The following is a 20354-nucleotide window of genomic DNA, read 5'->3' on the forward strand; positions in this document are numbered from 1 at the left end:
AAAAAAAAAAAAAGATTGAGAAACATGAGATTAGCTAGGGGAGTTATGGCTAAACTTGGAGATAAAAACTCACTGCTGTGAAGTCAGATCCGCCTCATAGAGACCCCTCTTGAGTTTCCGAGGCTGTATCACAACGGAAGTAGATTGCCCAGCCTTCCTTCAGAGGTGGGTTTGAACTGCCAGGCTCCGGGTTAGCAGTCAAATGCCTTAGGCACTAGCCCCCAGAACTCCCTTGGAGAGAAAAGTGGGAGGGAAAGGGAAAATGCAAGCAACTCTTTCCAGAAAGTAGGTTGTAAACAGGGAGATAAGGTGCCAGGTGAAGGAGAACACACTTGAGGACCTGAGGCTGAGGAATGGGAGAGACTTAAGCATGATTGAGTCGTGTTGGAAAGAAGTCAGAAGAACGGGAAAGACTGAAGCTGGAGGAGTGTAAGGGAAAATTAATCCACTCAACAATTAGTAGAGCGCTCGCTACGTGTCTTATCAGTCTCTCCTGAGAGCGTGCGTACGGGTTACACACATATAATAGGGTCACGTAAGGTTTTATCATCAGGGAAAAGCAGTCGTCTTTAAGCTATTTTTCCTAGAGTTCCAATTCCGTGACCGCACTTCCTCCCCTCCCCCCACGCCCGCAAGACCTCAACAGGTGCCACACACCACTAGACCTCAGAACTTCAATCGGACAATCTGAGGTCACGACTAAGTAACAGATGACTATGAAGGCCAAGCCACTGACACCAATGACACAGCCAGCTGGAGCTGCACCTCCACTCCATGGCATAGCAGCGATTGCGCACGCAACCCCCTTCTGGCTAGCTCCGCCTCATACTCTTTCTTTGTTTCCACGTCCTAAAATATCGCGGGATCTGGGCAGCAAATCCCGCGAGCGCAGACTCCGGGCCGGCGCTGCAGCTCTCGCGGTGTTTGCACGATCCTCTTTCCTTCCTTCCTTCCTTGCCAGTCCGCCGGCCTTCCTCCCCTTTTTCCCCGCCCGGCCTCCCCTCCTTCCCCCACGGCCCTCTCCCCGGGATAATATGGTCTCCGGCGATGGACGCCCCAAGTGGAGGTTAGTTTCGGGCCGCGGACTAGGGTCTGGAACCTGGAGACGCGCGCTGCCTCACCATCGTGTTCTGTGCTTTTCTCCCTTCGAGTTGCTCTGCCGGCGCCCGGGGCCCTCAGGGTCGTGCTTCCCTCAGGGCCTGCCGGCTGGGCCGCACTTTCTGCGCCGAGGCGGCCTTGCAGCCTTAGCTCCCAACTAAGACTCCATCAGGGCCGTCCGCACCGCTGCTCGCCTTGACCCGCGCCCTCAGCCAGCAGCCGCTGGTGGCGGCGACTAGCGGATCCTGTCGCCCCTCAGTAGCACCGCGTCGGGGGAGGTCCACCATCTCCTCCCCACTCCCAGTCTGTGAGCATTGAGGATGGAGGCCAGTATCTCCTTGCAGCTAATTGTTTATTCCGCTGTCCAGCCTTGAGCCCCTCCTCTCTCTGTCTCCAGATGCAGATTGAGGAGCGGTCAAGGCCAAACACAAATGAGCCAATTCCCAGTTGTGGGTTGCTGCGCTGGGCCTCCTCCCCTTGTTCTTCATATCCCCCTCACAAAAAAAAAAAAAAAAAAACTTTACATTCTGAAAGTGGGCTGTGCTTATCTTTTCTCATCTCAGACTAAGTCCCTACCAATGCTGAGGGTCCTGCCCACCTATCACAGTGATTCTACACAAAGGATGTGAAGCTTCTTTATCTCAGTGCTGCTTCCCTGCCACCTCCCCCCGCCCCCTGAGAACATTAGGAGCTGGGCACATTCAAATGAGAACCCTAGGTTTTTGCCACCGACTTTGTAGTTCAGCTTCAGTTCGTGCAGGACCAAGAGATGTGAGTTTTTTTTGGAGATTGCCCAATTTACTCAGATGTTGTTCACTTTTATTTTCGGTCATAAGATGATCTAAGTTCATACCTGAGGGGATTTTTGCTTTGTTTTGTTTTTGCTTTTGATTTGGTTTCGTCTTTGATTGCTCGCTCGTTCTCTCTTTAATCTCTCCAAAATATTAATTCTCAAATTGTTCTCTGTATATTTATGCAGCTTTCAGAACATGCCTTTCCAAAACATGCCTGTACATCATTTAAGTCATTCTTGTTCCTTTCGAGCTATTTTTTGTTACTGCATTTCAGGAGAGAGAGGGTTACCTTAGAGCTATATGGTGCAGTATGGTAGCCACTAGCCACATGTGGGCATTTAAATTTAAGTAGTTAGGATAAACACAATTTTTAAATCTAGCCACATTCGAAGTGCTCAGTAGACACAGGTGGCTAATGGCTACCTTATTGGACAGCACAGATACAGAACATTCCATCATTGCAGACAATTCTGTCAGACAAAGCTGGTTTGGAGGTATTATCACTTTGAATACAATACTTCATAGCTGTATTAAATGAAAGTTTTTTTCCTCTGTTTTTTTTTTTCCAGGATGCGCCTTTGAGTACCTTATTGAAACATTAAATGACAGTTCACATAAGTTCTTCAATATACCTAAACTTGGAGGCACCAAGTATGGTAATGTTGCTTTTAATTTACATTCTTTTGAGTTTGTTTAGTTTCTAGTAATAAAACTGTGTTTATTAATTTAGGCTGAAGAAATTTTAAATTTGTTTCTACCATATTTTAAGAGGTACACCTACACATCTCTTATATTTGAAAATCTTCTAAAATACCTATTGTTTAAGGAAGATGTAAGCCCATACCTTTCTCTTTTATAAATCTAAGTTAACTAAACAGTAATTTTTTTCTCAAAGAAACTACTAATGCAATTTTTTAAAAACCTGACTGATGATATTCTATAGCTATTAAATGTGTATTTTAATTTTTCAAATGAGCAGTGCCACAGTTATTCTTTATCTGCCATCTTTTGAATAGGAATCATCCTCAGTAGGGCCTACCAAATTGAGGTGTTTCTCTGCTACTGAGTATGATTTGCCCTGACCCACATACTGATGCTTTTGGCAGACACTTGGTGAGGAACTTGATGAGGGTCAACCTTTTCAGTCTATGGTCTCAGAAGAGTGAACTTGGCTGAACCCTTAGGACATTAGGTGAAAGGCTTTACTTTATTGACAGTTGAATTGACTTTCTCAACCAGCTCAATGAAGGGAAGATTTGTTTAAAAGAGTAATTACTCTTTTTGGACTTGAGGGTAAACTATGCAAAAAGGTAAGTTACCAAATTATTACAGCCAGTTGTGGAGGGAGCTTTTTCTCTTACATCATTTAATTTAATGATGATTTTTTTTCTGTAGCTTTTGATAGATTGAGTAACAGTATTTCCCCTGCTTTAGGAGAATTAGTTATCTTAGAATTTCTTAGAAGATTCTGGTCTTAGAATTAGATTGCCATTTAAAAATAAACAGTTCGCCAAAATGAGAGCAACATCCCTTACCTTGGATGTTTAGCTACAGTGATTTGTATTGATTTGTTAATTGTTTAGAGAACTGGGTCTTTTTTTAGTGCCGTATGTCTTTCATCCACATTTATTTTATCCTTTCACTTATTAATTTTGGAAGGGAACAGCTAAATTGATTGTATACAAGCATTATCTATTTCCTTTTATTTCTTCAGATATCCAGTGATTCTGTCCTGGAAGTTTTTTATCCAAATTTTGTACTATAGTAAATTAAAACAGGGTGTAAGTGGATGCTTTAAAAATGGAATATAATTACTCTTTTGTGGATAAATTGTGGGAATGTGCCTACTTGAAGATGGCCTGTATTATTAGCCAAACGCAGGGAATCAGTAAGAAACTATAATAAACAAACAGTCCTGTAAAATGCATGGAAAGAGAATAATTAATAATGTAAAATATAAATTACCTCTTAATGGGGAAAAGCTATTGTGGGCAACTATACATAACTTAGATTCCAGAGTACCAAGGTTTTTATAACCATGATAAATACAATAATAGAATATTTGTAAATATATATCCCTTCAAAACACAGTTGGTTTGTTGTTGCTGTGGGATCAATTCCCTGATTCTTTCATGGAATGATTATTGGAATATGAGAAGCTTGTTGTTGTTGTTGTTATGTGCCGTCGAGTCAGCCCTGACTCATAGCAACCCCTCCTTGGGTTTCTGAGGCAGTATTACTACGGAAGTAGGATTGCCCAACCTTCCTTCCGAGGAGTGGCTGGTGGGTTTGAACCACCAGCCTTCTGGTTAGCAGTCAAGTGCCTTAGCCACTATGCTACCAGAGCTCCTATGAGAAGCTTATTCGGAGTTATTTAAGTAATTAGTTTCTTAGTAACTATTTAAGAGAATATCAAATTGAAAGGAAGAAGCCACTTGGGTGGAAGGTTACTTTGTTTATTTAGCATTAGAACACAAATTCTTGCTTTACTTATGGAGAAACCAGACTGAGTAGATTCTCAGACATGTGCTTATGGGAAGACATTACTTTGATAGTTACCAAAGTTCAGGGCCACTGTCTTCTTTGCCCCCATCCCACCATCTGATACCTGTCAGGTTGACAGTCACAGTTATAGTGAGTAACTATTAATGTGGGGAATATGTTCTGTCCCTCATACATTGGGAAGAAAGGTACTTGAGCACCAGTGTTCCAGTCTTCATGCTAACTCTTATCAGGAATGCCTTCAGCTTCAAGGAACAAAAAAACCCACCATATAGTGAATTTCACATATAAGGGGTTATTTTTCTTACATAACTGATAGTCTGGACATATGCAGACTAGGACTGTGTGCTACCAATATCATCAAAGTCCTAGACTCCTCCTTGTCATAATTGCTTTTATTCTTGTGATTGCAAAACTTCTGCTGTACCTCCAGCATTATGTCCATGTTCCAGGCTGCTAGAAGAGCAAAGTAGGGAGAAAAGCCCTTCCCACAAGTTTCTGCTTGTATCTCCTTGGCCAAAATGTTACTAGTCACTCCTAACTTCAAGCAGACTGGGAGGTGGGAATATTTTGCTTTCCAGCTTTTAATGTAGAGGAATCCAAGGAAAAAGTGACTGACATGGTTGGGGATGCGTGGTGAATGAGCCAGTCTACACTGTCGGCCTCATTAACTATACCCTTTCTTATTAATGAAGTCTGTCTTTAGACTGAGTAGCACACAAATTTTTTGATTTCTGCATTTTTACTGTCACTTTCTCTTTTTGCTTCCCAAGTTTATATTCAAGGTACCTTAGTGAAAATGAGTGTTCAGGGATCTTTACAGCCATTGCCGTTTTACCAGAAGACACCATACGCATTGATTACATTTTGATCTTATGTAATTTTATTCCTGAGGAAGTACCTGTTTTAATGTTCTGGACCCACCTATCAGTCACTCTAGTGCGATGACTACAAATATAAAGATTTTGAGTATTTCTGTTAAGTAAAAATCTGGATTTTGAAAATGTACCTTTTTTAAGAAAGGAAGAAATCACTGTGACTAAAATAGTCAAGAGGCTGCTATCTGAAGGAACTGACCCTTGAATTGTGGTTTAAATAGAGGGAATGATGGAGAACAATCAGCACCTGGGAGATTAGAGTGACCAGCATAACGGAAACATAAATGAATATTTTAACTAAAGGGGAAGATAGTGAAGAGACTGGCCTGGCTAGAGTGGAACATGTATTTTACATAGCTAGTATTGGGCAGTAGGAACTCCTGCTTGTATAAAGCCCTCAGATCCCTTTCTTTATCTTAGGTCATCTCATTCACCTTTTTTCTCTCTCCCAGAGATTCCAAGCATTTATTCTACTTGCTGCTTTCCACCATGAAATATTTTTTAACCACAGTACCTCTTGGTCCTAAAGTAGAGTGGGACTTAGTTTTTCTAAATCCTACCTTGGCCATCTCTGGAAGAAAAATCTGTATTTAATTTTTTAGGAGAGTTTTTACTGTTACAAAATATCAGAGTCAAGAATCACAAAAAGACAAGAACATTACAGTGCTGAAAATCTCATCATTTTTATGCATATATACACATATTTGGAAATGTGCTACATTTCACAAAAATACATATACTGTTTTATAACCTTGTCACTTAATATATCATGACCATCTTTCCATGTCATTGAATACAAGTCTCCCTTGCTATCTGAATCTCTTTGGTTCCGAGTCGGGGAGCATGAGTTCAGGGGAAAGGAATACCTCTCCTTTTCTATAGCTTCTAATGGCTGCAGTGTTGCATGTATGAATTCTTCGTGGTTTAGTTAACAAATTTTGTTGTGTTTTGTTTTTGCGATTTGAGTGCAGTTTTACAAAGTACATTTGTTTTACATTCAGCAGGCGATACACATTTTTTTTCCAAGACATTGATTACAATCTCCACAATGTAACAGCTTTCCTCCTCCCTCCTCCCTGTGGTTACCCCTTCCCTATGTCCTTCTTACCAATGCATTCCTGCCTGCCTAGCTTTCTTCCTGTGCAAATGCTGCCCTTCTGATCTGTCATAGTTGACCAAAGGAATGCATCTCCTTGGTGTAGTTGTTTAGCTCATAGGCCATGAAAGTAACATCCCTTACCTTGTATGTTTGGCTGAGAGTTGAGCCACAGAAGGATGACTCAGGGCCATAGTCTCGGGGGTTTCACCAGTCTTTGTGTTACCAGTAATCCTAGGCTTTTTTATGTTTTTGAATTTCTTCCATATTTTTTCCCACTTCATCTGTTGTTCGTTGTTGTGTTTGCCATTGAGTCGGATCCTACTCATAGTGACCCCTCCTTGGGTATCTGAAGCGGTATCGCTACAGAAGTAGATTGCCCAACCCTCCTTCCGAGGAGTGGCTGGTGAGTTTGAACCACTAGCCTTCTGGTTAGCAATCAGATGTCTTAGGCACTACACCACCAGAGCTCCCCCACTTTATCTAGGATCTCCAATTCTGATGCCTTTCCAAACGGTTGGCGTTAGTAGCTGGGCACCATCTAGTTCTGGTCTCAGTGTCGTGTAGGCTGAGGTTCCTGTGGTCCATTGTTGTTGTTGTTTGTTGTTATGTGCCGTCGAGTCAGACCTGACTCATAGCGACCCCTCCTTGGGTTTCCGAGGCAGTATCATTACGGAAGTAGGATTGCCCAACCTTCCTTCCGAGGAGTGGCTAGTGGGTTTGAACCGCCAGCCGTCTGGTTAGCAGTCAAGTGCCTTAGCCACTATGCTACCAGAGTTTTAGTCCCTATTTAATAGATTTCTGGATATGGAACTTGTTGCCAACTTTTCCCTGTTTATAGATAAAGCTGCTGTGTACATATTAGTATTTAAATTTTTATATAAGCTTATCATTATATAGAATTGTTGGGTTGAAAGTATACTGTTCCACTGCCATTTTAGGCAGCTTTTTTTTTTTTTTTTTAACTTTAGTTACATACTGTCCCAGTCTTCACTCTTGAACATAAGGAGCAGAAACTTGCTCAATTTAGCGCCGGAGTAAAGAAAGTATTACTACAGTTTCCAGGCATTCAAAGATAAAGCAAGCAGGGCTTTGAGCTGGTGGTCCATTCCAGTTTGATCCCCTGCTGAGAATTTCCCTTTTTACCCCAGATACACCGAATCAGAAACTGAACTTGTTAAACCCTGAAAGGAAGAAAGCATAATCAGTCCTCATACGAACCAGAATTTCTAAGCCAGGGGCTGTTCTCTTTGTCACTTAAAGGCTGCCTGGTCTCTTTATCCTTTTTTCTCTTTTAATATCTACTCCAGCTCTAGTGTTCTATCTTGACAGCCCATTTTACTAACTTATATAATGTCCAGTATGACTACTGCTAGCCATTCTTTCTATACTTACCAGCCAGTTAAGACTATCCCTTGAAGTGACCTTTTTCACCGATTGTGTTAACTTGGTTTGGCTGGGATTGTCATGTGTCCATTACTAGTCCCGTTTCCCCTGCCAGGGACTCTACGCAAGTTCTCTGGAAAGGGTAGGGCAAACAATGAAATACTTGGCTTGTAATGTGTACACAGGAGCCCTCGTGGCATAGTGGTTAAAACACTCAGCTGCTAACCAAAAAGTTGATGGTTCACACTCACTAGCCACTCTGTGGGAGAGAGATGTGGCAGTCTGCTTCTGTAAAAAGATTACAGCTTTAGAGAACATATAGGGCAGTTCTACTCTTGTCCTGTAGGATTTTGTGAGTTGGAATCGACTCTACAACAATGGGTTTGGTTTAGGTGAGTAGTGTGTACACATGGTATGTAAATTTATAAGGATTTCCTTTATCTAACATGATCTCACTATCCTGTAAAACCCACTGCCATTGAATTGATTCTGACTCAGTGACCTTATAGGACAGAATAGAACTTCCCCATAGGGGTTCCAAGGCTGTAAATCTTTTCGGAAGCAGGCTGCCTTGTCTCTGTCCTGCAGAATGGCTAGTGGGTTCAGACTGCTGGCCTTTTGGTTACAGCTGAGTGTATTAACCACTGCTCCACCAGAGCTCCTTCACTACTCCATGCACAGCTAGAAATACTCACCAGCCCTTTATGTTTTTCCAAGAATCTTTTGGTGTCAGCTCTGCTTTTGATTGCCATTTTTTCTTTTGGTTGCAAGTAACTAGCTCCAGTAAAAGAAGGATTTGTTGTAATGACACAGAGTTCCTAGGCCAGTGAGATGTGGCTACATCCGAAGAAAATGGGCAGTGGGCCAGAGTTAAGGAAGCTCTTTATTTTTTCCGCTCATGGGCTTCAGATTTCTGTTCCCCTCTACTTTTCCCTCCACTTTGTTGCAGACAAGCCTCCTTTGCTTGCTCACTTTGCACCTGGCCCCTGGCAGCAACTTTAGTCCCTAAATAAAATAATAAAAGTAACACCTATCTGCTTCAGAATCTCTGTGACCTGATTGCAGATTCCTAAGACTCTAATGGTCCCAGTATGTCTTTCCTTACTAAGCTGTTGCGAAGGGATTGGCTCTTAACTGGACACAGAACTGTCCATTTTGTGGGTAGCAATTTGGACAGGCACCATGAGATATGTCTGTTAGATTAGCATACAGTGCCAGTTTTACATGTTTCCCGGGAGCAAGTGAGAACAGTGTGTGTTTCAGCAATGATGGATTTTTGTCTTTTTTCAATCTTTGTCAGTAAGTTAAAAAAAACTCTTAACAAAGCAGGAATCATTTCTTTTTAATCTTAGACTCTCTCAGAGGTGGTATTTTTTTAATTAAAAAAGTTCCTTTCTTGAAAATAGGTCCCATCCAGATGGGTCCAGGTTGGACAGAAACCTTGACTCTAGTAGGGTGGTTGTTGTGAGCTGCCATCAAGTTGGTTTCCACTCATAGTGACTCCAGGCACAGCAGAATGAAACACTGCTCAGTCCTGCACCATCCTCACAATCATTGCTGCGTTTGAGACCATTGTTGCAGCCACTGTATCAGTCCATCTCGTTGAAAGTCTTTCTCTTTTTCTTGACTCTCTACCAAGCATAATGTCCTTCTCCAGAGACTGATCCCTCGTGAATAGCATGTCCAGAGTAAGTGAGACAAAGTCTTGCTATCCTCACTTCTAAAGAGCATTCTTGGTGCACTTCTTCCAAGACAGGTTTGTTCATTCTTCAGTCCATATTCTTCACCAGCACCATAATTTAAATGTATCAATTCTTTGATCTTCCTTTTTCATTGTCCAGCTTTAACAAGCATTTGAGGTGATTGAAAACATCATGGCTTGGGTCAGGCGCACCTTAATCCACAAGGTGACGTGTTTCGTTTTAATACTTTAAAGGGGCCTTTTGCAGCAGATTTCCCAATGCAATACATCATTTGATTTCTTATTTATTTATTTAACTTTTTATTGTGATGCAGGTGAAAATTTACAGAGCAATTTGGTTTTCCATTCAACAGTTTGAGCACGTTTTGTTTTGTAATGTTGATTGTAATCCCCAAAATGTAACAGCACCCTGCCCACCTCATCCATATGTTTACTGTTTCCATTTATCCATCCTTCCTATCCCTTCCTGCCTTCTGAGATTTATATTTGGACAAGTGCTGCTCTTTTGATCTATGATTGGCTGTTATAAATGGTACATATTTATCTGCTGGTGGTGTTCACCTTATAGTCCTGTCTATAAGTGGCTTGCTGATAGAGATAACGCTGGAGATTGTATGATAGAATTTTGCAAGACCAACAGCTTACTTATTGCAACTACCTTTTTTCAACAACATAAGTGACGACTATACACATGTACTTCACCAGATGGAATACACAGGAATCAGATTGACTATATCTGTAGCAAGAGGTGATGGAGAAGTTCTATATCTTTGGCCAGAACAAGGCCAGGAGCTGATTGTAGAACAGACCATCAACTACTCATATGCACATTCAAGTTGAAGTTGAAGACAATTAAAACAAGTCCACAAGAGCCAAAATATGACCTTGACAATATCCCTCCTGAATTTAGAGACCATTTGAAGAATAGATTTGATGACTAGAACACCAGTGACTGAAAACCAGAAGAATTGTGGGATGACATCAAGAACATCATCCACGAAGAAACCAAGAGGTCAGAAGAGACTCTGAAACTTGCCCTTGAGTGGAGAGTAGTGAAAGCAAATGGAAGAAATGATGAGATAAAAGAACTGAACAGAAGATTTCGAAGAGCAGCTCAAGCAGACAAAGCCAGTTACTATAATGAAATGTGCAAAGACCTGAAGTTAGAAAGCCAAAAGGGAAGAACATGCTCAGCATTTCTAAAGCTGAAAGAACTGAGGAAAAAATTTAAGCCTCAAGTTGCAATATTGAAAGATTCTATGGGCAAAATATTAAATGATGCAGGAAACATCAAAAGAAGATGGAAGGAATACACAGAGTCACTGTACCAAAAAGAACTGGTCAGTATTCATCCATTTCAGGAGGTGGCATATGATCAAAAACCAGTGGTATTGAAGGAAGAAGTCAAAGCTGCACTGAAGGAGTTGGCAAAGAACAAAGCTCCAGGAATTGACGAAATACCCATTGAGATGTTTCAACAAACAGGTGCCACTCTGGAGGCACTCACTTGGTTATGCCGAGAGATTTGGAAGACAGCTTCCTGGCCAACTGACTGGAAGAGAGCCATATTTGTACCCATTCCAGAGGTGATCCCACAGAATAGGAATTATTGAACAATATCAATATCATATGCAAGTAAAGTATTACTGAAGATAATTCAAAAATGGTTGCAGCAGTATATCGACAGAGAGCTTCGAGAAATGCAAGCTGGATTCAGAAAAGGCCTTGGGGGATATCATTGCTGATGTCAGATGGATCTTAGTTGAAAACACTATTTACTTGTGTTTTATTGACTGTGCAAAAGCATTTGATTGTGTGGATCATAACAGATTATGGATAACATTGAGAAGAATGGGAATTCCAGAACACTTGATTATATTCATGAGAAACCTGTATATAGATAAGGAGGTTGTTGTTCAAACAGAAGAAGGGGATACTGCATGGCTCCAAATCAAGAATGGAGTGGGATAAGGTTGTATCCTTTCTTCATACTTATTCAACTTGTATGCTGAGCAAATAATCCAAGAAGCTGGATTATATGAAGAAGAATGTGGCATCAGAATTGGAGAAAGGCTCATTAACAACCTGTGATATGCAGATGACACAACTTTGCTTGCTGAAAGTGAGGATGACTTGAAGCACTTAATGATGAAGATTAAAAATTATAGTCTGCAGTATAGATTACACCTCAACATAAAGAAGACAAAAATCCTCATAGTTGGTCCAATGAACAGCTTCATGGTGAGTGGAGAAAAGATTGAAGTTGTCAAGGATTTCGTATTACTTGGTTCTACAATCAGCACCAGTGGAAGCAGCAGTCAAGACATCAGACAACATATTGCATTAGGCACATCTGCTGCAAAAGACCTCTTTCAAATGATGAAGAGCAAAAATGTCTCCTTGAAGACTAGGTGCACCTAACTCAGACCAGGGTATTTTCAGTCACCTCTTACACATGTAAGAGCTGGGCAATGAATAAGGAAGACCGAAAGAAGAGTTGATGCTTTTGAGCTGTGATGTTGGAGAAGAATGCTAAGAGTACCATGGTCTGCTAAAAGGACTAACAAATCTGTCCTAGAAGAAGTGCAGCTGGAATACTCCTTGGAAGCAAGAATGGCTAGACTATGTGTTTCACCTACTTTGGTCATGTTGTCAGAAGGAACTATTCCCTGGAGAAGGATATCATGCTTGGTAAAGTGGGGGGTCGACGAAGACGGGGATGCCCTCAACAAAATGGATAGACACAGTGGCTGCAACGATGGGCTCAGGTATAGCAAAAATCGTGGGGCTGGCACAGGACTAGGCAGTGTTTTGTTCTACTGTGCGTAAGGTTGCTATGAGTCAGAGATGACTCGATGGCACCTAAAAAAAACAATAACAACATAAGTGGCTGAAAGTTGAGCCATGGGTGTGAGTTCATTTCCAGGCTTGAAGGGTATCTTAAGTGCCATAGTCTCAGGGTTCCCCTAGTCTCTGTCAGAACCTGGTCTTTTTTATGATTTTGAGTTTCGTTCCACAGTTTTTTCCCACTCCATCTTGGACCTCCTATTGTGATCTCTTTTTGAGCAGTCAGCAGTGGTAGCCAGACACCACCTAGTTCTTCTTGTCTTGGGGTTGTTGAGTCTGAGGGTCATGGTATTTCTTGTCTGCTGCTTCCATGGGCATTGATTGTGGATCCAAGTAAAATGAAATCCTTGACAACTTCAGTATTTTCTCTGTTTGTCATGATGTTACTTATTGGTCCAGTTGTGAGGATTTTTGTTTTCTTTATATTAAAGTATAATCCATAATGAAGGCTGTAGTCTTTGATCTTCATCAATAAGTGCTTCAAGTCCTCTTGACTTTCAGCAAGCAAGGTTGTGTCATCTGCATATCACAAATGGTTAAAGAGTCTTTCTCCAATACTGATGCCACATTCTTCATATAGTTCAGCTTCTCAGATTATTTGTTCAGTATACAGATTGAATAAGTATGGTGAAAGGACACAACCCTGATGCACATCATTCCTGATTTGAAACCATGCAGTATTCCCTTGTTTTGTTTGAATGACTACTTCTTGGTACAGGTTCTACGTGAGCACAATTCAGTGTTCTGGAATTTGCATTTTTCACAGTGTTATCCATAATTTGTTATGATCCACACAATCAGATGCCTTTAAATCAGATGTCCATAAAACAGATAAACATCTTTCAGGTATTCTGTACTTTCAGTCAAGATCCATCTTGCATCAGCAATTATATCCCTTGTTCCATGTCCTCTTCTGAATCTGGCTTGAATTTCTGGCGGTTCCCTGTTGGTGTATTGCTGCAGCTGTTTCTGAATTATCCTCAGCAAAACTTCACTTGTATGTGATATTAATGATACTGTTTGATAATTTCTGCATTTTTTTGGATCACTTTTCTTTAGAATGGGTACAAATATGGACATCTTCTAGTTGTTTTGGTCAGGTAGCTGTCTTTCAAATTTCTTGGCACAGATGAGTGAGCACTTCTAGCATTGCATCTGTTTGTTGAACCATTTTGATTGGTAGTCCATTAATTCCTGAAGCCTTGTTTTCAACCAGTGCCTTCATTGCAGCTTGGACTTTTCTTAGTACCGTTGGTTCTTGATCATATGCTACCTCCTGAAATGGTTGTATGTTGACTGTTTATTCCTTCCATCTTCTTTTTATGCTTCCTGCATCATTCAGTATTTTGCCCATAGAAGCCTTTAGTATGATGTTCTGGTTACCTAGTGCTGCTCTAACAAGAATATACCACAAATGGGATGGCTTGAAGAAATAGGAGTTTAAACTCTTACAGTTTGGAGGCTTTAAGTCTGAGTTCAAAGTGCCAGGCTCTAGGGACTGGGTGAAAGACCTTCAATCTTGGGCTTCAGCTCTGCCTCCTCCTCCCAGCCCACTGAAGCTAGAGGCTTTTCTTCACTCCCTCAGCTGCTGGCTCCTGAGGCTGGTAAGCCCAAGGTTGACAAGTAAAAAGGCACAGTCCAGATGTTACCAAACCAGACAGTAGGCCATTGATTCAGGTCCATTGAAAGTCCCAAGGTCAGTAGAGCATGGCAGGCTGCAGAACAGCGACCAGCTACATGCAGGGTTCAAGCGTGCCATAACCTCTAGAGACCATTCCCAAAGCTGTTTCTTATATACAGAAAGTAGACCACATACCCAGAGCAGCTACTCAGCTGCTGCAGTAGAGTCAACCATGGAGTTAATTACCAGTCTCACCATGGGGAATAACTACATTCAGCTGTCCAGCCACTCAACCAGGCCCAGCCAAGTTGATACACAGACTTAACCACAACATATGGGAACTTGATGCTTGAAGTTTTTATTTAGTTCTTTCCGCTTGAGGAATTCCAAGTGTACTCTTTCCTTTTGATTTTCTAACTCCAGTTCTTTGAACATTTCATTTTCGCATTTAACTTTGTTTTCCTGAGCCCCTTGAAATCTTCTCTTCAGCTCTTTTACTTCATCATTTCTTCCTTTTGCTTTAGCTACCCTGTTCAAGAGCAAGTTTTAGAGTCTCTTCTGACAATTATTTTGGTCATTTCTTTCTTTCCTGTCTTTTTAATGACCATTTGCTTTCTTTATGTAAGATGAATTTGATGTAATTCCTCAACTCATCTGGTCTTTGGTCATTAGTGTTCAGTGATCATATGCTACCTGTTCTTCATATGGTATCCGAATTCAGGTGGGATATACTCAAGGTCATACTTTGGCTCCTGTGGAGTTATTTTAATTTTCTTCAGCTTCAACTTGAGCTTACATATTAACAATTGATGTTTTGTTTTGCAGTTGACCCCGGCCTTATTTTGACTTAACAGTATTAAATGTCTGTATTGTCTCTTTCCACGTATATATTTGATTTGATTTCCATGCATTCCATCCAGTGAGGTCCATGTGTGTAGTTGCTGTTTATGTTGGAAAAAAAAGGTGCTACTCACTCCTAGCAGGAATGTGCCATTAGTCTTGTAAAATTTTCTGATTTTTGTTCTAAGAAGCCTGAAATTTGGATTTTCATGTGAAAAAGATTCTGTTTTTAAATGTTGACAGTTAAATCTAAAAATATTAAAAAACACTGTGCAGGTCAAACAAAACATGTCTGCAAGCCAACAGTTTATGACCTCTGGACTGAGAGAAAGCACTGTATTGCCTAACCTTAGTAGCAGCCATTTAGTCTTGAATAGTAGGGTCTACAGCCCTGGAAGCCTGGGCATTCCTTTTATCAGCTGCCTCACATGTAAAATAGCAGACCTCAGCATCTTTTTAGAGCCTGAACCACTTGTTAGATCTTCCACTAAGGAATCGGGTCCAACTCGATGGCATATAACAACAACAACATTAAACAACCAATGTCAAGGGAGAAATCAGAAAACATTTAGAGTGGAATGAAGATGAAAGGACATACAGAAACTTACAAGATGCATCATTGCTCATAGAAGTGCCAACATTTGAAGTGGACTTTTCACATTTCATTACTTACAAGTGGAAGTAGTTAACTATGGAAGAAATTACCAAAAGAATAAAAAGACATTTATACTCTTGTGGGGGAGAGAGATTAAACTGTGATCAACTGGGATTTATCCCAAAAATTCAGAGGTGGTTCAGCATTAGAAAAAATCAGTAGGGTAATACACATTAGTAGAACAAAGAAAAAGAAAAGTATAAATATAATAGACACATAAAAGGAATTTGATAAAATCCAGTACTCTTTCATGATAAAAACACTCAACAGTCTGTAAATAGAAGGGAGATTCCTCAATATGACAAATGGTATTTATGAAAAACCCGCAAGTATCATTATGGAGAAAGTCTGAGAGCTTTCCCACTAAGATCAGAAACAAGAGAAGGATACCTCCTCTCACCACTGCTAGTCAATATTGTACTGGAAGTTCTAGCCAGAACACTTAGGCAAGAAAAAGAAATGAAAGGTATCCAAGTAGGGAAGGAAAAAGTAAAACAATACCTTTACATGGATTATGTGATCCTATATATAGAATCACTCCTCGGAAGGAAGGTTGGGCAATCCTACTTCCGTAGTGATACTGCCTCGGAAACCCAAGGAGGGGTCGCTATGAGTGGGGGCCCACTCGATGGCAAAAAACAACAACAACAATATATAGAAAACCTTCAAAGAGTCCACAAGAAAGCTACTAGAACTAATAAATGAGACCAGTGAAGTGGTAGGGTACAAAGTCAATGCACAAAAGTCATTTGGGTTTCTATACATCAGCAATGAACATTCTGAAAAGGAAAATAAACAGTTTCCTTTATAAGAGCATCTAAAAGAATAAAGATACCTAGCATTAGAAAAAAGGAATAAAAGAAGCCTTAAATAAGTGGAAGGACATTCTGTGCTCGTAGATTGGAAGATTTAATGTTATTAAGATGTCATTTCTACCTAAAGCAATCGGTAGATTCAACACAATCCCCATAGAAAATCCAACAGAATTTTGCAAAAATGGGAAAGCCAGTCCTCACTTGTATGGAACTACAAGAAACCTGAATAACCCAAACAGTCTTGAAGAACAAAGTACAAGGCCTCATAGTTTGATTTCAAAACATATTTAAAGCAACAGTAATTATAACAGTCTGGTAGTGATAAAAAGATAGACATGTAGACCAATGGAATAGAATTGAGAGTCTAGATATAAACCTGTACATCTGTGCTTAGCTGATTTTCAACAACTGTGCTAAGTCCACTCAATGGGGGAAAAATAGTCTTTTTAATAAATAGGGCTGAGACAGATGGATTTCCATATGTGAAAGCATGAAGCTGGACCCATACCTCACACCATATACAAAAATTAAAATGGATCAAAGATCTGAAAGTAAACTGAAACCATAACACTCTTAGAAGAAAACATAGAGGTAATACTTTGGGACCTAAGTTTGGACAGTAGATTCTTAGATATGGTAGCAAAAGCACAAGCAGTGAAAAATTAAATAAACTGGACTTCATCAAAATTAAACCATTTTTTTCATCAAAGTATTAATCAGCAAAGTGAAGAAACCTACAGATTGGGAGAAAATTCTGGAGAACCATGTATCACATAAGGGTTTAATATCCAGAACATATAAAAGACTCCTACAACTAGCAACAAAAAGACAATCCGATCAAAAAATGGACAAAGGACTTGAGTAGACATTTCACCAGAGTAGATATACAAATAGCAACAAGTGTATGAGGAGATGCTCAACATCAATAGTGTGGTAGCTAAAGTTGTGTGTCAGCTTGACTGGGCCTGGTTGAGTGACTGGGCAGCTGGTAGTAGTTATTCCCCATGATGAGACTGGCAGTCAGCTCCATGGTGGGATCAATCACAGGCAGCTGAGTAGCTGTTTTAAGGATGTGGTCTGCTTCCTGTGTATAAGAAGCAGCTTTGGGAATGGTCTCTAGCTTGTGCATGTAGCCGAGTCGTTGTTAAACAGCCTGCCATTCCCTGCTGATCTTGGGACTTCTGGACTTGAATCAGTGGCCTGCCCTGTGGTTTGGTAGTATCAGGACTGTGCCTTTTCACTAGTTGACCTTGGGTTTGTCAGCCTCAGCAGCCAGCAGCTGCCCAAATGAAGACATGCCTCTGGCTTCAGTGAGCTGGAAGCAAGAGGCAGAACTGAAGCCCAAGGTCAAGGGGCTTTCACCCACCCCCTAGAGCCTGGCACTTTGAACTTGGACTTCTAGCCTCCAAAACTGTAAGAGAATAAACTCCTGTTTGTTCAAGCCATCCCATTTGCAGTATATTCCTGCCAGAGCAGCACTAGGTAACCAAAACAAATAGTCATTAGGAAATGCAACTCTGAACCACAAAGAGATACCACTTAGTCCCAAATAGGTAGGATGACTATGATCAAAAAATGGAAAAACAACAGATACTGGCAAGGCTGTGGAAATTAGAACCCTTATCTATTGCTAGTCAGATTGTAAAATGGTGCAGCTGCTATGGAAAACAGTTTGTTGCTTCTTCAGAAAGTTAAACATAGAATGACCATATGACCCACCAGTTCCATTACTAGATACTGAAAGCAGGAATGCTTGTGCTTGTGCACTAGTGTTCATTGTAGCAATAGTCACAATGGCCAAAAGATGGAAACAGCCTAAACGTCCATCAACTGAAGAATGGGTAAACAAAATGTGTTACATACATACAATGGAATATTACACTGTATATAAACACCATGGAAAATGTATGGAAACCAAAGTTTATTACTTACCAGGAGGGAGAAAGAGTCAGTCACTGCTGAGGGGGTACCAAGTTTCTATTAAGGGTGATGGTAAAATTTGGAAACTGAAAGCAGTAGTGGTTGCACAACATGATGAAAGTAATCATTGTCACTGAATTGTACATGTGAAGAAAAAATACTGAAATGGCAAATGTTTTGTTACGTATATTTTTACCACAGCAGTTTTTCAAATAGAAATAAAAATGTCTATTTGTGTAACAGTAACCCCGTTATTAACATAAGTAACAGTTACAGGAAAATACCTGTTTTCTGAAACAAAGATTAAGTGAAAAAATGGCATTGTACATTTTTGCAAATCTCATATATAGCATAATAGCTGAGGTCTCATTTACTTCTGCATTTTATCTCTTGTGATGAATTGTTTTGGGTGAAGTATATAAAGAAAATCTGACTTTACACAGATACATATTTGAATAGTGGATGTATATTTCATGACTTTTCAAGATAATTGTGCATTTTTATTTCATAATACAACAAATTTAAAAATAAGTAAATAAACTGCAATGTGGAATCTGAAACTGTATCAATGAACCTGCATACTCTGTTACTTTAAAACCCCTGGTTTTTCTTTCTTTCTTTTTTTTTTAATTGTAGTTTGGGTAAAAATTTACAGAGCAAATTCACTTTCCATACAGCAGTTTACAAACACTTTATCTCATGACATTGACTACAATTTACCACAATGCAAAAACTCCCCTCCAACTTCCTCCTGATAGTTACCTCTTCCCTGTGTCCATCCCTCCATGTACTCCTGCCCCCTGAGCTGTCTTCCTGTGCATAAGCAGCCCTTTTTCCCATGGTTGTTCTCTCTAAGGAGTGTTATCTACCTGAAGTAAATGTTCAACTCATATGCTTGTCTTTTGTTTGGCTGGAAGCCACAGGTGTGAGTTAAATTCCAGACCTGAAGGACAGCAAGGCCATAGTCTCAGTGATTCCACCAAGCTCGATCAGACCAGCAAACCTGGTTCCCCTCCCCCCAAAAATGATTTTTAGTTTTGTTCCACATTGTTCTCCCTCTCTATCCAGGATCTCCTACATAGATCCCCCTCCAAGTGGTTGACAACCAGGCACCATCTAGTTCTTCTGGTCTCATAGTCGTATAGGCTGCAGAATGCATGGTGTATCAGTCACTAGGATAATTCTTTCCATGAATCTTTGGTTTTCTTTATTCTTCTTTGCTGTGGACAAGGAGAGATCCATTGTTGCATGTAGAAGGCTGCTTGCAAGCTTTTAAGATCTCAGTCACTAGTCGCCAAAGTAGGAGGTAGAACAGTGTTTTGTGTAGTATGTTATGCCAGTTGAGCTCGATGGCCCCCATGGCTATGGTCCCAAGCCCACAGGTTCAACTACTAGGTCCCTCTGGGTAGCTGGCTGTGACCAAGAAGTGACTACAGTCTTGTCCCTTGTCAGCTCTATTGTACACCTGGGAATTCAGATAATTCAATTCAAATACACTTATACGACCATTGTCTGCCAACCTTATACATGGTCTTGGGTACACTCCCCGCTTCATAGACATACCTAATAGTTCAGCCTGTCCACCCACCTCTCCACCCATATACCCATGTTTGCCTTCACTGACAATGCAGTAGTGTATGTGCAAAAGGGTTCATCTTGGTTGTCTGTACCTCCCATGTACCTATGTCTTCCTCTTCCTCAGTGCCACCATGTTGATCACTCACATTTGGTACATTGCCCTTCTCTTCACCCAAATCAGTACTTATCTCTACCTGTCTAACAGTGTTCTCTCCCCTCTCCTCCCACCCCTGGTAACCAACAAAGAAAATTTCCTTCCATAGATAAACCTTTCCTTGACTTTTATAATAACAGACTAATACAATATTTCTCCTTCTGTGATTGACTTATTTCACTTAGCATAATGTCCTCCACGTTCATCCACTTTATGCAGTCTTTTGCAGATTCTAGGTTACTTTTTAAGGTTGCATAGTATTCCATTTGGTTATCCATTCCTCAGTTGATGGACACCTAGGTTGTTTCCATCTTTTGGCTATTGTAAATAGTGCTCCGATGAACATGGGTGTACATATGTCTGTTCTTGTCATGGCTCTCCTTTAGGATATATACCTAGTAATGGAATGGCTGGGTCACGTGGTATTTCTAATTCCAACTTTTTAAGGAATCACCTTACTGCTTTCCA

General features: G+C 40.5%; 1 protein-coding gene across 1 annotated transcript in view; it reads left to right on the top strand.

Moving 5' to 3' along the window:
- Positions 1-1047: 1047 nt before the first annotated feature.
- Positions 1048-20354, top strand: part of IREB2 (iron responsive element binding protein 2) — an 82019-nt gene continuing 62712 nt past the window's right edge. The window contains exons 1-2 of the mRNA XM_007951840.2: positions 1048-1066; positions 2462-2548. Coding sequence (XP_007950031.1) covers positions 1048-1066; positions 2462-2548 — 106 coding nt within the window. The remainder of the gene's footprint in view (positions 1067-2461; positions 2549-20354) is intronic.

Source organism: Orycteropus afer, unplaced genomic scaffold, assembly GCF_000298275.1.
Source record: "Orycteropus afer afer isolate SDZICR_OR568_19922 unplaced genomic scaffold, OryAfe1.0 scaffold00313, whole genome shotgun sequence".
NCBI classification, from domain to species: Eukaryota; Metazoa; Chordata; class Mammalia; order Tubulidentata; family Orycteropodidae; genus Orycteropus; species Orycteropus afer.